Below are 14,412 nucleotides of genomic sequence, written 5' to 3'. Positions count from 1 at the left end.
TAAAATTCAGAAAATTTAAAAAATTGTTCAAATCAACTTGTCAAACACGGTTGGAATTGAACAATTAAAAGAATAAGATAATTAAATTTTGAACAATTAATTTGTATAGTTTTTTTTTTGAGCTGGAAATGCATTTTATATTAAATGAACAGTCATAATACAAAAGCATTTAACGGGGGAGGCATTTCCTCCAACCAAGAACAAATAGAGTCCACCGAGAGAGCATATTTGGCAAGTAGATGAGCCGCCGAATTAGCAGATCTGTATACATGACCGATTTGTACTCCAGGGAAGTAGGACACTAGATGCATAATGTCTGATAAAAGACAATGAAAGTCTGACACTGAAGTAATAGGGGATTGTAGTCCTTTGGCCACAACAAGAGAATCAGTCTCTATGTAATGAGCATTCAGACCATTATCAATTAACCATTGCAATCCATACATTAAAGCAAGAGCTTCCATAACTTCAGGCCGAAAAGAGCCTACAACAGGCTTTGAAAAGGCTGTAACAATGTCTCCATCTGAGTTGCGAAGGATAGCTCCACAACCTATAACACGAGTCTCCTGATTGATGGCAGCATCAGTATTTAATTTAAGCCGACCTGTGGGAGGATTGAGCCAAGAGGCTTCAGTTTTTTGTTGCATTCTGTCAAGAGAAGCTGCAGTAGAGAGAACAGAGCTACAACATTGCTTCTGAGCTGCTTGATAATCTTCCAAATAAGATAGAGCAAAGTAAGTAAGCATGTCATACGACTTTGTTTTATTAGCATGATTTTCCTTATTTTTCTCATTCCAAAGTAGCCAAAGGATTGTGATGAATTGTTCCATCTGAAGATCTGTCCACGAATCCGAAGCATAAAGGAGAATTTATGTAAGGGACATATGTTCAGTAATCACATGGGAAAGAGAAAAGGATGAAGTTGGCCATATCTTTTTTGGTCTCTTGCAGAAAAACAATGCATGAATAGTGGTCTCAGTAGCTGATTTACAGATTGGACATATAGGAGAATCAGCAATATGTCGATGATGAAGTGTTGCAGCTGTGGGAAGACAATCATTTAGAGCCCGCCACAAGAAAATTAGCACTTTAGATGGAAGAGAGAAAGACCAGAATTTATTCCACCAGCTTTGAACTTGAATGCCCGAGACAACAGGTTGCTATTCTTCTAAATTAGTGGCCAATGTATAACCCGTCTTTACTGTGTACGCACCATTTGTTTCAAAGTGCCAGATTAGAGTATCCTCAGTAGGGAAAATGGGTAATGGAATTTGAAGAATTTTATCCACATCTGAAGCAAGAAAAGAGGCATTTAAGACCTCCAAATCCCACTGTCTTGCTGAAGTGATGAGGGAAGATACACGCTGATCTGGTTCAATCCCATTTGATCTCAAAGGCAAAAAATTTGTTATACCAGGAATCCAAGGATCAGAGTTACACAAAATGCTTTGACCAGAACCAACTTTCCATCTGAGTCCCTTTACAAGAAGTTCTTTACCCCAAACAATTCCTTGCCAAGTAAGAGAAGGGCAGGAGCCTTTGTTAGAAACCAGAAAGGAAGAATTGGAAAAGTATCTAGCTTTGAGAATACGACAAAGCAAAGAAGTGGGATTAGAGAAAACCCGCCAAGCCTGTTTAGCTAGCATAGCTTGGTTGAAGTGAATGAAACTCTTAAAACCTATTCCACCTTCAGATTTTGGTTGACAAAGAGCAGACCAAGTCTTCCAATTGATACCCGATTTAGAAGAGTTTGAACCCCACCAAAATTTATTCATCATGACCTCAATTTGGTGAATAAGAGACTTGGAGAGTCTGAAACAACTCATTGCATACGTGGGGATGGATTGAGCTACGACTTTTAGCAAAACTTCCTTTCCACCAATAGAGAACAGTTGTTCTTGCCAAGCAGATAATTGTTTCCAAAGTTTCTCTTTAATGTCTCCAAACAACACCTTCTTATCCCTTCCTGAGTATGATGGGAGCCCCAGATACCTTTCGTGACATGGTTTAACTGGCATTTGGAGAATTTGATGTAAATGAGCTTGAACCGAAGGTAGAGTATTTGGTGAAAATTGTCTAGATTAAGCTTTTGGCTTGAAGCCCGACAATAAACATCAAGGGAATCCTTAAGAGCAGTAGCCGATTTGGTGTTGGCCCGACATATAAGCAAACTATCATCAGCGAAGAACAAGTGTGAAACACTAGGGGCATGCCGAGACACTTTTAGACCATGTAAATTACCTCTTGATTCTTCATGTTGTAGAAGCCTTGAAAGTCCTTCAGCACACAGTATAAATAGATAAGTGGATAGAGGGTCCCCTTGTCTAATACCACGAGTAGGAAGAACTTTACCTTGAATAGAGCCATTAATGAGGAACGAAAAGGAGACACTTGAGAGACATCGGATAATAAGATTGACAACTGAAGGATCAAAACCCAAAGTTAACATCATATGCTGAATGAAATGCCATTCCACCCTATCGAATGCTTTGCTCATGTCTAATTTGATAGCAGCATATCCTTCTTTGCCCCTCTTTAAGTGCTTAAGAGAATGCAAAAGTTCAAAGGCTATGAGAATATTATCCGTGATTAGCCTTGATTTGAGGAATGCACTTTGAGATTCAGAAATGACATCACCAAGGATCGGTTGTAATCGAAGAACAATTGCTTTGGAGACCAATTTATAAAGCACATTACGCAAACTTATGGGACGAAGCTGAGTGATAGTGGTTGGCCGTTTCACCTTTGGGATCAATGTGATGACTGTTTGATTAAAGCTTGAAGGGTCACCTCCATCATTGAGAATGTTAAGGACAGTTTGAGTAACAAGATCGCCAACAATTTCCCAATAATTAGTGTAAAACATGACGGACATTCCGTCAATTCCAGGGCTGCCATCAGATTGCATGGATTTAAGAGTCTCGTATACTTCAGTAGCTGTGTAAGGCCGAGTTAGAATCTGATTGGTTTCTGCTGTGATGAGACTCGGGACTGTGGAAATAACCTGATGGAGAGCAGCAGCATCAATACCTTCAGAGGTGAATAAAGATTGAAAATAAGACTGGACAACATGAGTAATTCCATCAGTTGAAGTATGTTCAATGCCTTGGTCATCAGTGAGCATGCGGATAGTATTATTGGTTCTGCGACTTGATGCTTTTTGATGAAAAAATCGGGTGTTAGAGTCACCTGATTGCAACCATGAGATTCGAGAACGTTGTTTCCAGTACTCTTCTTCTTGAGTTAATAATTCATCAAGAATGGACTCACTCAATTTAATCTCTTCAAAATGGCTGGTGCTTGTATCGTGTTTATTATTGAGAGCTTCAATCTTTTGCTGTGAAATTTTTATTTTTTTAGGTAAATCACCAAACTTGGAGCGATGCCATTGCTGAAGCTGAGAAGCACAATTTGACAGATTATTAAGAAGGTTGCTGGTGGGATCAGTCTCGGTACTAAGCCAATTGTTGGTGATGATGTCGAGGCATTGCTCTTCCTTTAGCCATATTTTTTCAAAGCGAAACCGAGATTTAAATCTCTGAACAGGTGTTGCAGAAGGCACGGAAATATGTACTCGTAGTGCTCTGTGATCGGAACCAAAGAAATCCAAGTGCTCAATTGTTGGAGTAACAAAAACATCAAACCAGTATTGATTAAGAAAACCATAATCAAGCCTTTCTTTGACATTTGTGTTTTGAGTGTGCTTGTTATGCCATGTAAATCTGTCACCAGAGAAATCAATTTCTTGTAAACCACAACTATCAATGGCAGATCTGAAGGCATCAATTTGGTGCTCATCACGCAAAGGGCCACCAAGCTTATCTTGGTTAGATATGACTTCATTAAAATCTCCAATGGCTAACCAAGGAAAGAGAGGTGCTGTATCTTTTAGTTTGTTTAGTAATTCCCAAGTGAAGTGCCTTTGAGAAGAACATGGAGCACCATAAAAACCAGAAAAATGAAAAGATGGACCATCAACAAAGCCAATATAACAGTCAACAAAGTTTTTACCATAATTAAGAATAGATACATTTACATTGGACTTCCACAGAAATAAAATACCACCACTTAGACCTACTCTAGGAACTTCAATACCATTAGGAAACTTTAATGCATTTCGAAACTTAGTAATAGAACCTAACTTTAACTTAGACTCCATAATAAAAATAACATCGGGATGACACTGAGAGGTGAGTAAACGCAAATGACAGAATGCTCTCGGGTTACTCAAGCCCCGAGCATTCCAAGAGACGATATTCATGGCAATTGGCGAGGCTGTGGAACAGCCTTCACCAAGGAAGCAACACAATCCTCATCTATCCGTGAATTGTCTGAATATTCAGACGAAGAATCTGATTGTTGAAGCAAGTTGATGTTGGTAGTATCAGCTAGTGGTGAACCCCTTGTGCGAAATTTTTTTAGCACATTACGAACATTCCCTCCTGAGGTTGAAAGTTGTCGTTTGGTGAAGAGGGAGGACATACGGTTCTCAATAACCGGTGGTGAATTTGCAGCAGTGGACGTTGAGATGACAGAGGAAGAAGACATAGTGGATCGTGTACTGAATTCAGTTGACATGTGAATATAGGCTGGAGGGATTGGCATAGAAAGAGATACTGGTTTTTGGAAGTGAGTGGAGGTAAGGGGGGGGGGGGTATGTGGCCACTGGAGTAGAGGCTAATGATGGATTAAGATTAGGTGTTATATGTGATACCGTGGGGCTGATGGCGGCACTCCGAGAGGGATATTCAATTGCAGAAGCAGGTGTATGAAATCCACTGTTATTTGAAGGAGATAACTTATCAATTGGAATTTCTTTAAAACAAGATGAAGAAGCCTGATCCTTAACAGAGAGCCTTTTGGGAGATTGAGAAGATACACCAGTGAGTTGCAAAGAGTGTAAATTCTTGTTATTGGATTCAATGATGTTTGTGGAATCCAATACTTGTTTGCCTTTCTCTGAAGATGTAGCATTGGCAGGGGCAGCAGGAAGATGTCGTGGGTGCTCAAGAATCAGATTGATTGTGTTACGAGCCAGCCGAGTGAGAAAAGGCCAAGGACCCTCTTTAGAAAAATCTTGTCGGTATCGATCATAACTAGATCTTGGAAGGGAAGATCCTTCCATCCAAGGACCATATGGCAGATTTGGTTCAACACCTTCATCTATTTTTTCTAAAAACCGAGAGCATTTATCAAAAACATGTCCAATGATTCCACACTCGTAACAAAAGTCCGGTAGTCTTTCATAACGGCAATCGATCCAAAGTTCATCATTCATCCAAGGAAAAGTAACAAACTGACCACGTAAAAGAGGTTTTGAGACATCAATTTCAACACGCATTCGAAGAAAAGGCCCCCACCCTTCATTTAGAGAATCTTCAAAAACTTCAAGGAACTTGCTGATCATATTGCCAAGGATTTTTGCAAGTGCTTCAGTTTTGCTAAGAAAGGGCAATCGGAACACTTGAATCCAAAAAGGAGTAAGAGTGTAACTTTCCAAAGTAGCATTTTGCAGAACACTTGGTGGACATAGGATCATATGTAAGTTGTGGAAATGCCAAGGTTCTTTAGCCATCATTCTCTTAAGATCTCCTTCACAGCCGAAAAAAACTGTGTATGAATCTGTTGAAGCATCATAGTCCGAAATGGCTACAGCAAAACGACCAACCCACTGTTTGGTAATGAAGTTCTTAAGAGTTTTGGGGTTGTATCCTTTCTTGGAAAATATCCTACAGATCAGTCGATTACTGACAGGCCTTGGAGGAGGGATGTTTAAGTTGGACAAGTTAATGATCTCTCTCTCGGATTGACAATGCATCAGACATGGTTGGGATGAAATTCTTCATTGGTTGAACCCAGAAATGAAGAAAAAATTGCAAGAGGAAGCAGGCGGGAACAGTTATATTCGAATAATGAGGGGGAAAAATGCAAAGCAAGACAGTTAAAATGAAAAAAACGGACAAACTGCCACAGAGCAAACTAAAGGGCAGACAAGGCTCGACCCAATTAATTTGTATAGTTGTAGTTATATTTTGTAGAACGGATAGGTTTTGAACTTATGTGTCGGTTTTCAGATTGCACTAATCCAAACTAAAAATCGAATTCATTTTTATTTAGAAAAATAACCGATCAAACCGATAGATGCTAGCCTAATGGAAATTCACATTTTCTCAAAATAAAATCTAAAATCCGAAGGTTCTTTAGCCTATCTCTACTGGCGATCTAATCAGATCCTCATCATTCTCACTTCTCAGGAACACATTCCGTTCTGATTCATCCCTTCATAATAGATGTAAATCAAGCTCTTCTATGGAGGTTGTTCGCTGTTTCCCCCATTATGATCGAAGTTGTGAATTGTAATGGTGTAGATTGGAATTGGCGTGAGTAGGGTTTCCTTCCTACACTCAAATGCTGGACCAAATATAACTCCTTTTTTATATTTAGACGTTGACCAGAGTTGTATGTGGCCATAATAATTTGTGATTTTCATGCTTATGCCGTCGAAGATGCGAATGTTTTTGGATTCAATGGCGGTGCTGGCGTTGCTTCTGTTTCTGGGTTTGAGTAATTTCTCCAATTGCGTGGCATCTGGTTTGTCTTCTTCATCTGAAACTGAGACCACTATGCACACTAACAACTGGGCTGTTTTAGTCTGCACCTCTCGCTTCTGGTACCAAATCAACTTTAGTTTCTTCTTCTTCTTCTTACTATCTAGTGTATGCATCTTAATGTTATTTCTCATTTCTTCGTGTTTTTATTTTCTTGAATTTTCTGAATTCTGTTACTTGGGTAATTTCACTTTTCAGATGATAGGGGTTTCTTTAGTTTCCTTAATTTTCTGGCTTTAAGTTGTAATTTAATGCCAGAATTTGAACTGGATGTCTGATTATGGAATTGTGTTTGATCAAATTTGCGATATTGGCAACAATTCATACAATATGAATGAACTAAAACTCTTCTAGGCAGCGTTAAATGTGCAAAAGAGCTTGTTTAGATAAACTTAAGCGTAGGGCAATTGAAGATTTAATCGTTGTAGTTCATGAGTCATGACTGATTGACTTATTTGACATGTCTTTGTCCAGGTTTAACTATCGACATATGGCAAATACTTTATCCTTATATAGGTAAGTAAGAAAGATTTTGTCCCCCTTTGGTCTAGGTGATCATCTTTCTTCTCTTTTTAATAGATGATTTGCATGGTTGTCTTCCAGGACCGTTAAGCGACTGGGAATACCTGATGAGAGGATAATACTTATGTTGGCTGATGATATGGCCTGTAATGCTAGAAACAAGTATCCTGCTCAAGTTTTCAACAATGAGAATCACAAGCTTAACTTGTATGGGGACAATGTTGAGGTTAGTTTTCTGTTCCATGACTTGCTTTTAATTAATATACTTGTTCGTGTGCGTAATGTAAAGTATTTATTAAATTATTTAGGTGGATTATCGAGGTTATGAAGTGACTGTTGAAAATTTCTTACGAGTACTGACCGGGCGTCATGAAAATGCTGTTCCAAGGTCTAAGCGTCTTTTAAGTGATGAGGGAAGCCACATTCTTTTGTATATGACAGGACATGGGGGAGATGAGTTTTTGAAGTTTCAGGACTCAGAAGAGCTCCAAAGTCATGACTTAGCTGATGCCGTCAAACAAATGAAAGAAAAGCGTAGGTTTGTTGGCTTTGGCATTTCTGCATTCCCTTTTTGCACTTTGCTAGGAAAAATGTTGTTTACCTGTTGTACATATCTGTTATGTTCTATTGAACAATTACATTATTGGACTTATTATTAATATTTGTTTTTAGAGTAGGAACTCATATGCTGTTTCATGTATGTGTATTGATTTTAGATTTAAGGAGCTTATGATTATGGTGGACACTTGCCAAGCTGCCACACTCTTCTCTCAGGTTGAAATTTGATTTGTCTTTCAGTTCTGAATTTTGCCACACTGATATTTTGCCTGCATAGATTTACCTGATTTTATAAATTTATAAATTATCTCTGTCTCCATTTGCTTTCACAACTTGCTCTACGTTAAAGTATGTTGATGGTGATTGCTTTATCCGCGGTCTGTCTCTTCAGCTTATTTTCCGGCAAGAGCTATGTATTATATTGATATTTGTCTTGGTCATGCTTGTCCTCAAATCTTCTGTATTCAACATTTTGATTCAAGAATATCCAATATTTGATTTAGAACCGACTACCTGAAAATTGAGTTTAATTTTATACAAAACATCATATTTCTTGCAGCTTCAGTCGCCTGGAGTTTTGACTATTGGGAGTAGCATGAAAGGAGAAAACTCATACTCTCATCACTTGGACTCTGATGTATGTATGAATGTGTTATCATTTCCTGATCATTCTAAGTAACATATATACCGGGCTGACCATGCTATCATTTCTTCTCTGTCTCTATTTCAAATACAGGTTGGTGTTTCTGTAGTTGATCGTTTCACATATTATACCCTTGCCTTTTTTGAGAGGCTGAATATGTATGACAATGCCTCATTGAGCAGGTACGTTGATGTTAATTTACCTGAATGATCACATCTCTTATCTCTTCACTGTTGCGTAGATCTTGAAATTTAAGCTATGTATCTTCTTTGCAGAAATCACATGTTTGAAATACCTTTTCATTTCCTGAGGGACTAATGCTTTTTTCCATTTTCAAAGTTCTAAGGAAAACTTCTTACAGAAGAGCAATTATTTTTCCTATTTAACTGTGGGCATAATGTCTTTTTGGGCAGTCTTTTCAAATCATATAACCCAAACTTGCTGATGTCAACCGCATATTATCGAACAGATCTGTACCAACGACAATTGGAAGAGGTAGAAAGGTTTCTCTTAGACCCTGCTTTTTTTGCATCTCAGAAGTCATGGATCTTCTTTTTAATGTAACTGAAAAGGCATGTTTATTTATAGAATATACGTTAATTATCTAATCTAAACTAATATAACTCTGTTGAGTATCATTGTCACCCTTGTTGAACTTCACATGATTAAGACAAATATTTGGTTGTCTTTTGTTTTTGTGAAGCTTCCACTATGTATGTAACAAACCTCTTTTTTCTTTTGCATAAATGAGGTCAAATTATCCTACTAACCTATCCTTTACTCTGCATAGGTACCTGTCACAAACTTTTTTGGTTCAGTCATGGAAACAATACACACTGATTCAGCTTACAAAGCTCTATCAAGAAAAACCTCTAGCAAATCTGATATCAAGATCTCTCCAGATAAATCAACCAACAACAATGAAAGAAAACTGACAGCATCAGACTCAGATCAGCTTCCTGATACAAAACCAGGGGTAACTTATTGACTTTTTCCGTTCAGATTTTCATCCGTGCACCCTGGTCTCTTGTTGACATTGTTATTAACACAAGGAACATAATTCTGCAGGAACAACCGTGCCCATTCACACGTTTCATGAGTAACCTCAACGGCAACATTGATAGAATTGAAGATATTGATTCTTATGTGAACTATGGCTTGTTCATAATGCTTCCATTGTTGCTTCTTTCCTCATGGTTATCATAGTTTTGAGCTTTGAGCATATGTAATCTCTTACCCTTGATGCTGGGCCAGTTGAACCCAATATGGGTTTTTACAGTATTTTCCCTATATTTTTTCATTGTCTACGTAGATTTTTGGTCTTTTTATAGAGGAAGGAAGATGCTCAAGTGACATTCCATAATAAATTCCTTATAATGTTTTATTTTTTTTTTTTTTTTTTGAGCTACAGTTGCATTGGTGCTTTATACCTTAGATAAGATTGTATTACCAAATTAAAAAGAGAAAAAAAAAAGTAGATTGGCGATATTACAGGCTACAGCCAAAGCCAAACAAATAATACTGAGGCATAATGAAGATCTAATGTATTTTTTTTTTCAAATGTAAAGTTGTACTAATTAGTCTAGGCTTTGCTAATTAGCTCAAAATGGATAGGCTGTGCTTTCATGTATGGTCAATTTAATAGAGATTACTTCATAATTAACCAAAATATATATATAAAATGACAAATTCATATATATATTTTAAGTGATGACTTTGGGTTCTATAAGAATGTAATAAAAAATTAATTATAATTCGTAAATATATTGAAAAGTCCTAAGCACTTTGTATAAGAATCTAATCAACTTCACTAAAGTTTGTTTAAAATTTTATTTCATTTTCATACCCAACAAGTTATATATGAAATTATATGCGTACATTTTTTTTAAAGAATAAAAAATATGCGTTCATTTATTTAGAAATCTGACGAAAATCTGTTTCTTTAGTGTTTGTGTTTTGAGTTGAATATAATAAAAAGGCCTTTGGTTATGAATAATTACATTATAAATTTATTTTCCAAAAATAAATAAAATCGATAAATTTATCATTAATGTCTTGAGATCACATATATGTTTTTCTATTTTTAGTGAATTAAAAGGAGTAAGGTGGGGTTTGAGGTAAGGTTGGTTGGAGCTGATAAGTAGTAACACTCACTACTTTACTTAACTCCATGGCCAAACGAGAAGAAAGACAAGAAGAAGAAGAAGAACAAGGAAAAGTGGAAGAAAGAGCTTCAATTCATTTTCAGAGCAATTCCATCCAATACCATGATACCCTTTAAAGAGGTATGCTTTTCCCATGTCTTCCTCATTTTGCATTTTCTCTGTTATTGCCTATACAGATCTTATCAGAAACATCACTCAATTCAATTCAATTCAATTGTAAAATGTGTGCTTATATATAGGAAAAAGATGCCAAGAAAGAAGCTTTCAGGAAATATTTAGAGTCCAGTGGTGTTGTTGATGCTCTCACCAAAGGTTTAATTTTACATTTTTGTGTCAATATCTCTTCTGGGTTGATTCTTGTTTTTGGGTTTGTAATCTCATATTATTTATGATTGTTGATAAACAATTCTTCTATCTATTTGGTAGCTCTGGTCTCTTTATATGAGCAAAATGAGAAGCCTTCCGCTGCTCTCGAGTAAGTTCTTTCCTATGAATTGCAGGCCCCTTTTTTAATATGAGTTTAGGGTTTTTTGTTACTTTGATTTTCTGTAGACAATTATTGCTCCAGTTATGTTAATTGAAGATCTGGCTTCATATATGTATACTTGATTTTTTTTCTGGTTAATATATATATATATATATATATATATATATACATATTAGTTTGAAAAAGACATACAGTCAATCTCAATTATTACTCTTAAGAGACGTTTACCTGGTGAGATGGTTTTGTGAGTATTTAAGGTGGTTGTTTTTCATTGTGACAGGTTTATTCAACAAAAACTAGGGGGACCATCTGCCTCTGATTATGAAAAGTTACAAGCTGAACTGTCAGATTTAAAAACTAAGTTCAACCAGCTTTCCATTTCACATCAAGAAATCTGTAAAGAGGTTTGCTTGCATTGCAAAATCTGCTTTTTTCTCCCCTTACTTGCTGTTGCCAATGATTTCACAAATAAAAAGTCAAGACCCAATTCTCACATATTTTAACTTTGTCAAAGTTTGGTTGAAGTAGTAGTTACATGAAAAGTAATGACTTAAGTACAATTGAGTTGTGGTTGGCTGATGCTTAGTATAAGAAAATAAGGTGTACATTATTACATGATATGGTCGACATTGAATGAATATATGTGTTTTTGTGTATGTCTATGGATTGCTATTACAACCATCTGTAGGGTCGATCTTAGCAAATAACAGGACACACATGATAGAGTATGCATTGTACATGAAAATGTCAGAGCATGAGCTGGTGATGTCTTAGAATTAATTATGGTACATGTGTTATGTGTGTTGATCCTGACCTTGCCTCCAAGTAAGAGAAACTTAGTTAGCCTCATCACCGATGTTTTAGGACATTTACTTTGCTTGTTCTGATCTGTATGTGGTCCATTTCTTATGATTCTTTATTGTCTGTTACCTTGTCTATTTTTTTACCCGCGTTAAACATGTTATGACCGCAAACCTAAATGCAGTTGGAGGAGGTTAAGAGTTCGTGCAATGAAGAACCATCTTTGACCAAGGAGTCTTCTGATGGTGAGACTCAAAAAGATAGGCTTTGAAGGTGACAGAGTTTATTACATTGTCAAACAAACAATAATTCATTAATGATATATGAATTTACATTTAGGAAGCATTATTCCTTAATAGTTGCATGATTGTATCTTTATCAGACAGCAAGACCCATTTTCCTTGAAGTTGGGCTCCTCGCCTTACCTACATTATTTGATGAGAATATGCAGTGTTTAAATGTAGTTCATTTGAAAATAAATACATTGATTATCATTAGTCTTTCCTTCTAGATCTTCTCGTGGTTTATAATAGATGCTTTTTGACTTATTTTGATATAATTTTCCTAATAATGCGTTTGATAAAACAAAGTAAATAAATACACTTCCAACAAGTTGACTAAGACATGTCCTAATTTCCTAGAAATAGAGTTATTCATTAAAAGTGTTACTGTTACTATGGGTCTCATAGTAAACTTTTTACATTGATCTAAATACATACTAGTATGACCAAATTTAGTACTGGAAACTCAACACATGTGGTTGAATTTTCCTTGTGTCCAGTCAAAAACTGAAACCCAACTAACAGAAAACAGCAATTAGGGAAACCAAGATAGCGACTGAGCAAATTAAAGCCTGCAAAACATCATCATCATTAGCCAGTAAAAATAAAATAAAACAAAACCATTGACACATAGAAAAACCAAATTTGACCAACTCTACAAGACAGAAGGTATTTTGGTTTGTGTTGTTTACTTACTGCAATGGCTGATGCTGCAAGTCCTGGTCTTTCCCTAGGATCTTTAAGGTAATAGTTTCCAAAATAAAGGACTGTAGCATAGTACCATAATGGTGGAAATACAAACCCCAGTAGAAACCTGTACAAAAAAACATGACAGGAAAAAAAATACTAGTAGAGAATTAATGTCTTTGTACTCTGATTCAAAAACATGATACAGTTGAATTGAAGTAAACAATGGAAGTGATATTAATGTGATAGTACTCACGAGAACCAACCAATCCCACAACCAAAACATGGGAGAGACTTCTCATAAATCCCACCAGAAGAAGAATCTAACAAAGAAATGTCCCCTCCTTCAACATGAATTTGCATTTCCATCTCTTTATTATTCTCGAAAATTTCACCTGTATAAACAACCACCACAACTGTAGCTCTTAATCAATTTTCTTCATTTATCTTTATAGTTACATTTCCATTCCATCATAAAAACTAAAAAACTGACCTTGCTTGTGTGGCTGGTGTTGCTCTGCCAGCGCCGACAAAGGCGATGTACGGGTGATCCCGACCGAGGCTTTGTCCTTGTGCATATTGAAGTTTGTAGGCCAGATTCTTCAACTTAATTCCTTTAGAACGTTTAGTCTAATAAAATTTGTTTAGAACGTTTAGTCTGATAAGAAGTAAACCATTATTTGTGTAAAGGAATTGAATAACGAATGAACACAGTATGTTAAGGAGAACAGGTAAGAGAACTAATTGGGGTTCCTTGTTTGAAAATAAACTGTTCCCTCCTTTTCTTTTTTTTTTTTTTTTAGAAATTATACATCCATTTTTTTTTTTAAGAAAGTAGATTTACGTCTTAAAAAACAAAAAAAAAAAAAAAAAAAAACAAAGCAGATATAAATTTATGTTCGTATGTGTAATAAACATAAAGGAAGACGATGCATAATTTTGCTTCATTAGGGTTGGTTTGAATTGTATTTTATGCAATATTTTTATATAACTATACGTGTCATTAATTTTTATGGGCACTTAAATATATAATGTTTTAGTTTAAATTAAAGTTTAACATAGTATTTATATTATCTTTGGCCATATAAAAAAAAATCAATAATTTTTTTTAGAATTAGAAGTAAATTACTTAAAGATTATGGTATATCTATACTAGTTTTGCTAAAATTTTTTTTATTTAAAAGTTATGTCAATTTTTTTTAATTTTTTATGAGTTATTGCGGATTGTTGGTATATAGATTTTGTTGTACAGTATATTTTTGTTTTGTTGTATAACATATTATTATTCTTAGATAATATGTATTTTTTATTTTGTTATGTATAATAGTGGTATATAATTTTGTTAGCATAATACAAATATTTTAAAGTATGTATATAATTTTATTGGCATGCTACATATATTTAATTATTATTTTTTATATATTTTAATTATATGATGTATATTTATTTTAAATAATATTCAATTAGTTTCTATTTTATTATATATAATGGTGGTATATAATTTTATTGTTATGGTATATATATTTTAATTGTGATATATCATTTGGTTAGTATAGTATACACATATATATATTAATAATATATATTTTTATTCTTATTATTATTAGTATATATTTTTGGTGAATGATATATGTATTTTTTGTTATATAGTACATTATTT

General features: G+C 35.2%; 3 protein-coding genes across 5 annotated transcripts; 2 read left to right on the top strand and 1 right to left on the bottom strand.

Annotated features, from left to right (window-relative positions):
• The first annotated feature begins 5,976 nt into the window (after window positions 1-5,976).
• Window positions 5,977-9,719, top strand: LOC115719752 (uncharacterized). The gene is made up of 10 exons (XM_030648931.2): window positions 5,977-6,670; window positions 7,083-7,124; window positions 7,212-7,356; window positions 7,439-7,668; window positions 7,847-7,904; window positions 8,248-8,325; window positions 8,425-8,513; window positions 8,745-8,826; window positions 9,122-9,307; window positions 9,400-9,719. Exons 1-10 carry the CDS (start codon window positions 6,489-6,491, stop codon window positions 9,535-9,537), a joined length of 1,230 nt encoding a protein of 409 aa, XP_030504791.1. The 5' UTR covers window positions 5,977-6,488; the 3' UTR covers window positions 9,538-9,719.
• Window positions 9,720-10,223: 504 nt separating this feature from the next.
• LOC115718415 (uncharacterized) lies at window positions 10,224-12,292 on the top strand. Of its 2 annotated transcripts, XM_030647192.2 has the most exons (5): window positions 10,224-10,616; window positions 10,736-10,808; window positions 10,923-10,971; window positions 11,264-11,387; window positions 11,969-12,292. In XM_030647192.2, the coding sequence occupies exons 1-5, from the start codon at window positions 10,599-10,601 to the stop codon at window positions 12,053-12,055; spliced, it is 351 nt and encodes a 116-aa protein (XP_030503052.1). In that variant the 5' UTR covers window positions 10,224-10,598; the 3' UTR covers window positions 12,056-12,292. The 2 variants fall into 2 exon arrangements, with proteins under 2 accessions (XP_030503052.1, XP_060966409.1); XM_061110426.1 differs by having other exon boundaries at window positions 10,262-10,616; window positions 11,264-12,292.
• A 51-nt stretch (window positions 12,293-12,343) lies between these two features.
• On the bottom strand, window positions 12,344-13,547 carry LOC133034913 (uncharacterized). 2 transcript variants are annotated; one of them, XM_061110425.1, is made up of 4 exons: window positions 13,246-13,547; window positions 13,009-13,147; window positions 12,762-12,879; window positions 12,344-12,637 (listed from the first exon to the last, which is right to left on the bottom strand). In XM_061110425.1, exons 1-4 carry the CDS (start codon window positions 13,328-13,330, stop codon window positions 12,584-12,586), a joined length of 396 nt encoding a protein of 131 aa, XP_060966408.1. In that variant the 5' UTR covers window positions 13,331-13,547; the 3' UTR covers window positions 12,344-12,583. The 2 variants fall into 2 exon arrangements, with proteins under 2 accessions (XP_060966408.1, XP_060966407.1); XM_061110424.1 differs by having other exon boundaries at window positions 12,344-12,879.
• Window positions 13,548-14,412: the final 865 nt, after the last annotated feature.

Source organism: Cannabis sativa, chromosome 2 (genome assembly GCF_029168945.1).
Source record: "Cannabis sativa cultivar Pink pepper isolate KNU-18-1 chromosome 2, ASM2916894v1, whole genome shotgun sequence".
In the NCBI taxonomy this organism is placed as follows: Eukaryota; Viridiplantae; Streptophyta; class Magnoliopsida; order Rosales; family Cannabaceae; genus Cannabis; species Cannabis sativa.
The sequence above is the reverse complement of the archived record's forward strand: the minus strand, read 5'-3'. Positions and strand labels throughout refer to the sequence as shown.

Coding starts and splice junctions, on each gene's coding strand:
- LOC115719752 (XM_030648931.2), top strand. CDS start 6,489: ATGCTTATGCCGTCGAAGATGCGAATGTTTTTGGATTCAATGGCGGTG. Junction 7,905..8,247: donor CTGCCACACTCTTCTCTCAG/GTTGAAATTTGA, acceptor TATTTCTTGCAG/CTTCAGTCGCCTGGAGTTTT. Junction 8,326..8,424: donor CTCATCACTTGGACTCTGAT/GTATGTATGAAT, acceptor TTTCAAATACAG/GTTGGTGTTTCTGTAGTTGA.
- LOC115718415 (XM_061110426.1), top strand. Junction 10,809..10,922: donor TGTTGATGCTCTCACCAAAG/GTTTAATTTTAC, acceptor TCTATTTGGTAG/CTCTGGTCTCTTTATATGAG. Junction 10,972..11,263: donor AAGCCTTCCGCTGCTCTCGA/GTAAGTTCTTTC, acceptor TCATTGTGACAG/GTTTATTCAACAAAAACTAG.
- LOC133034913 (XM_061110424.1), bottom strand. CDS start 13,330: ATGCACAAGGACAAAGCCTCGGTCGGGATCACCCGTACATCGCCTTTG. Junction 13,148..13,245: donor ACACCAGCCACACAAGCAAG/GTCAGTTTTTTA, acceptor TTGTTTATACAG/GTGAAATTTTCGAGAATAAT. Junction 12,880..13,008: donor TGTGGGATTGGTTGGTTCTC/GTGAGTACTATC, acceptor TTTTTTGTACAG/GTTTCTACTGGGGTTTGTAT.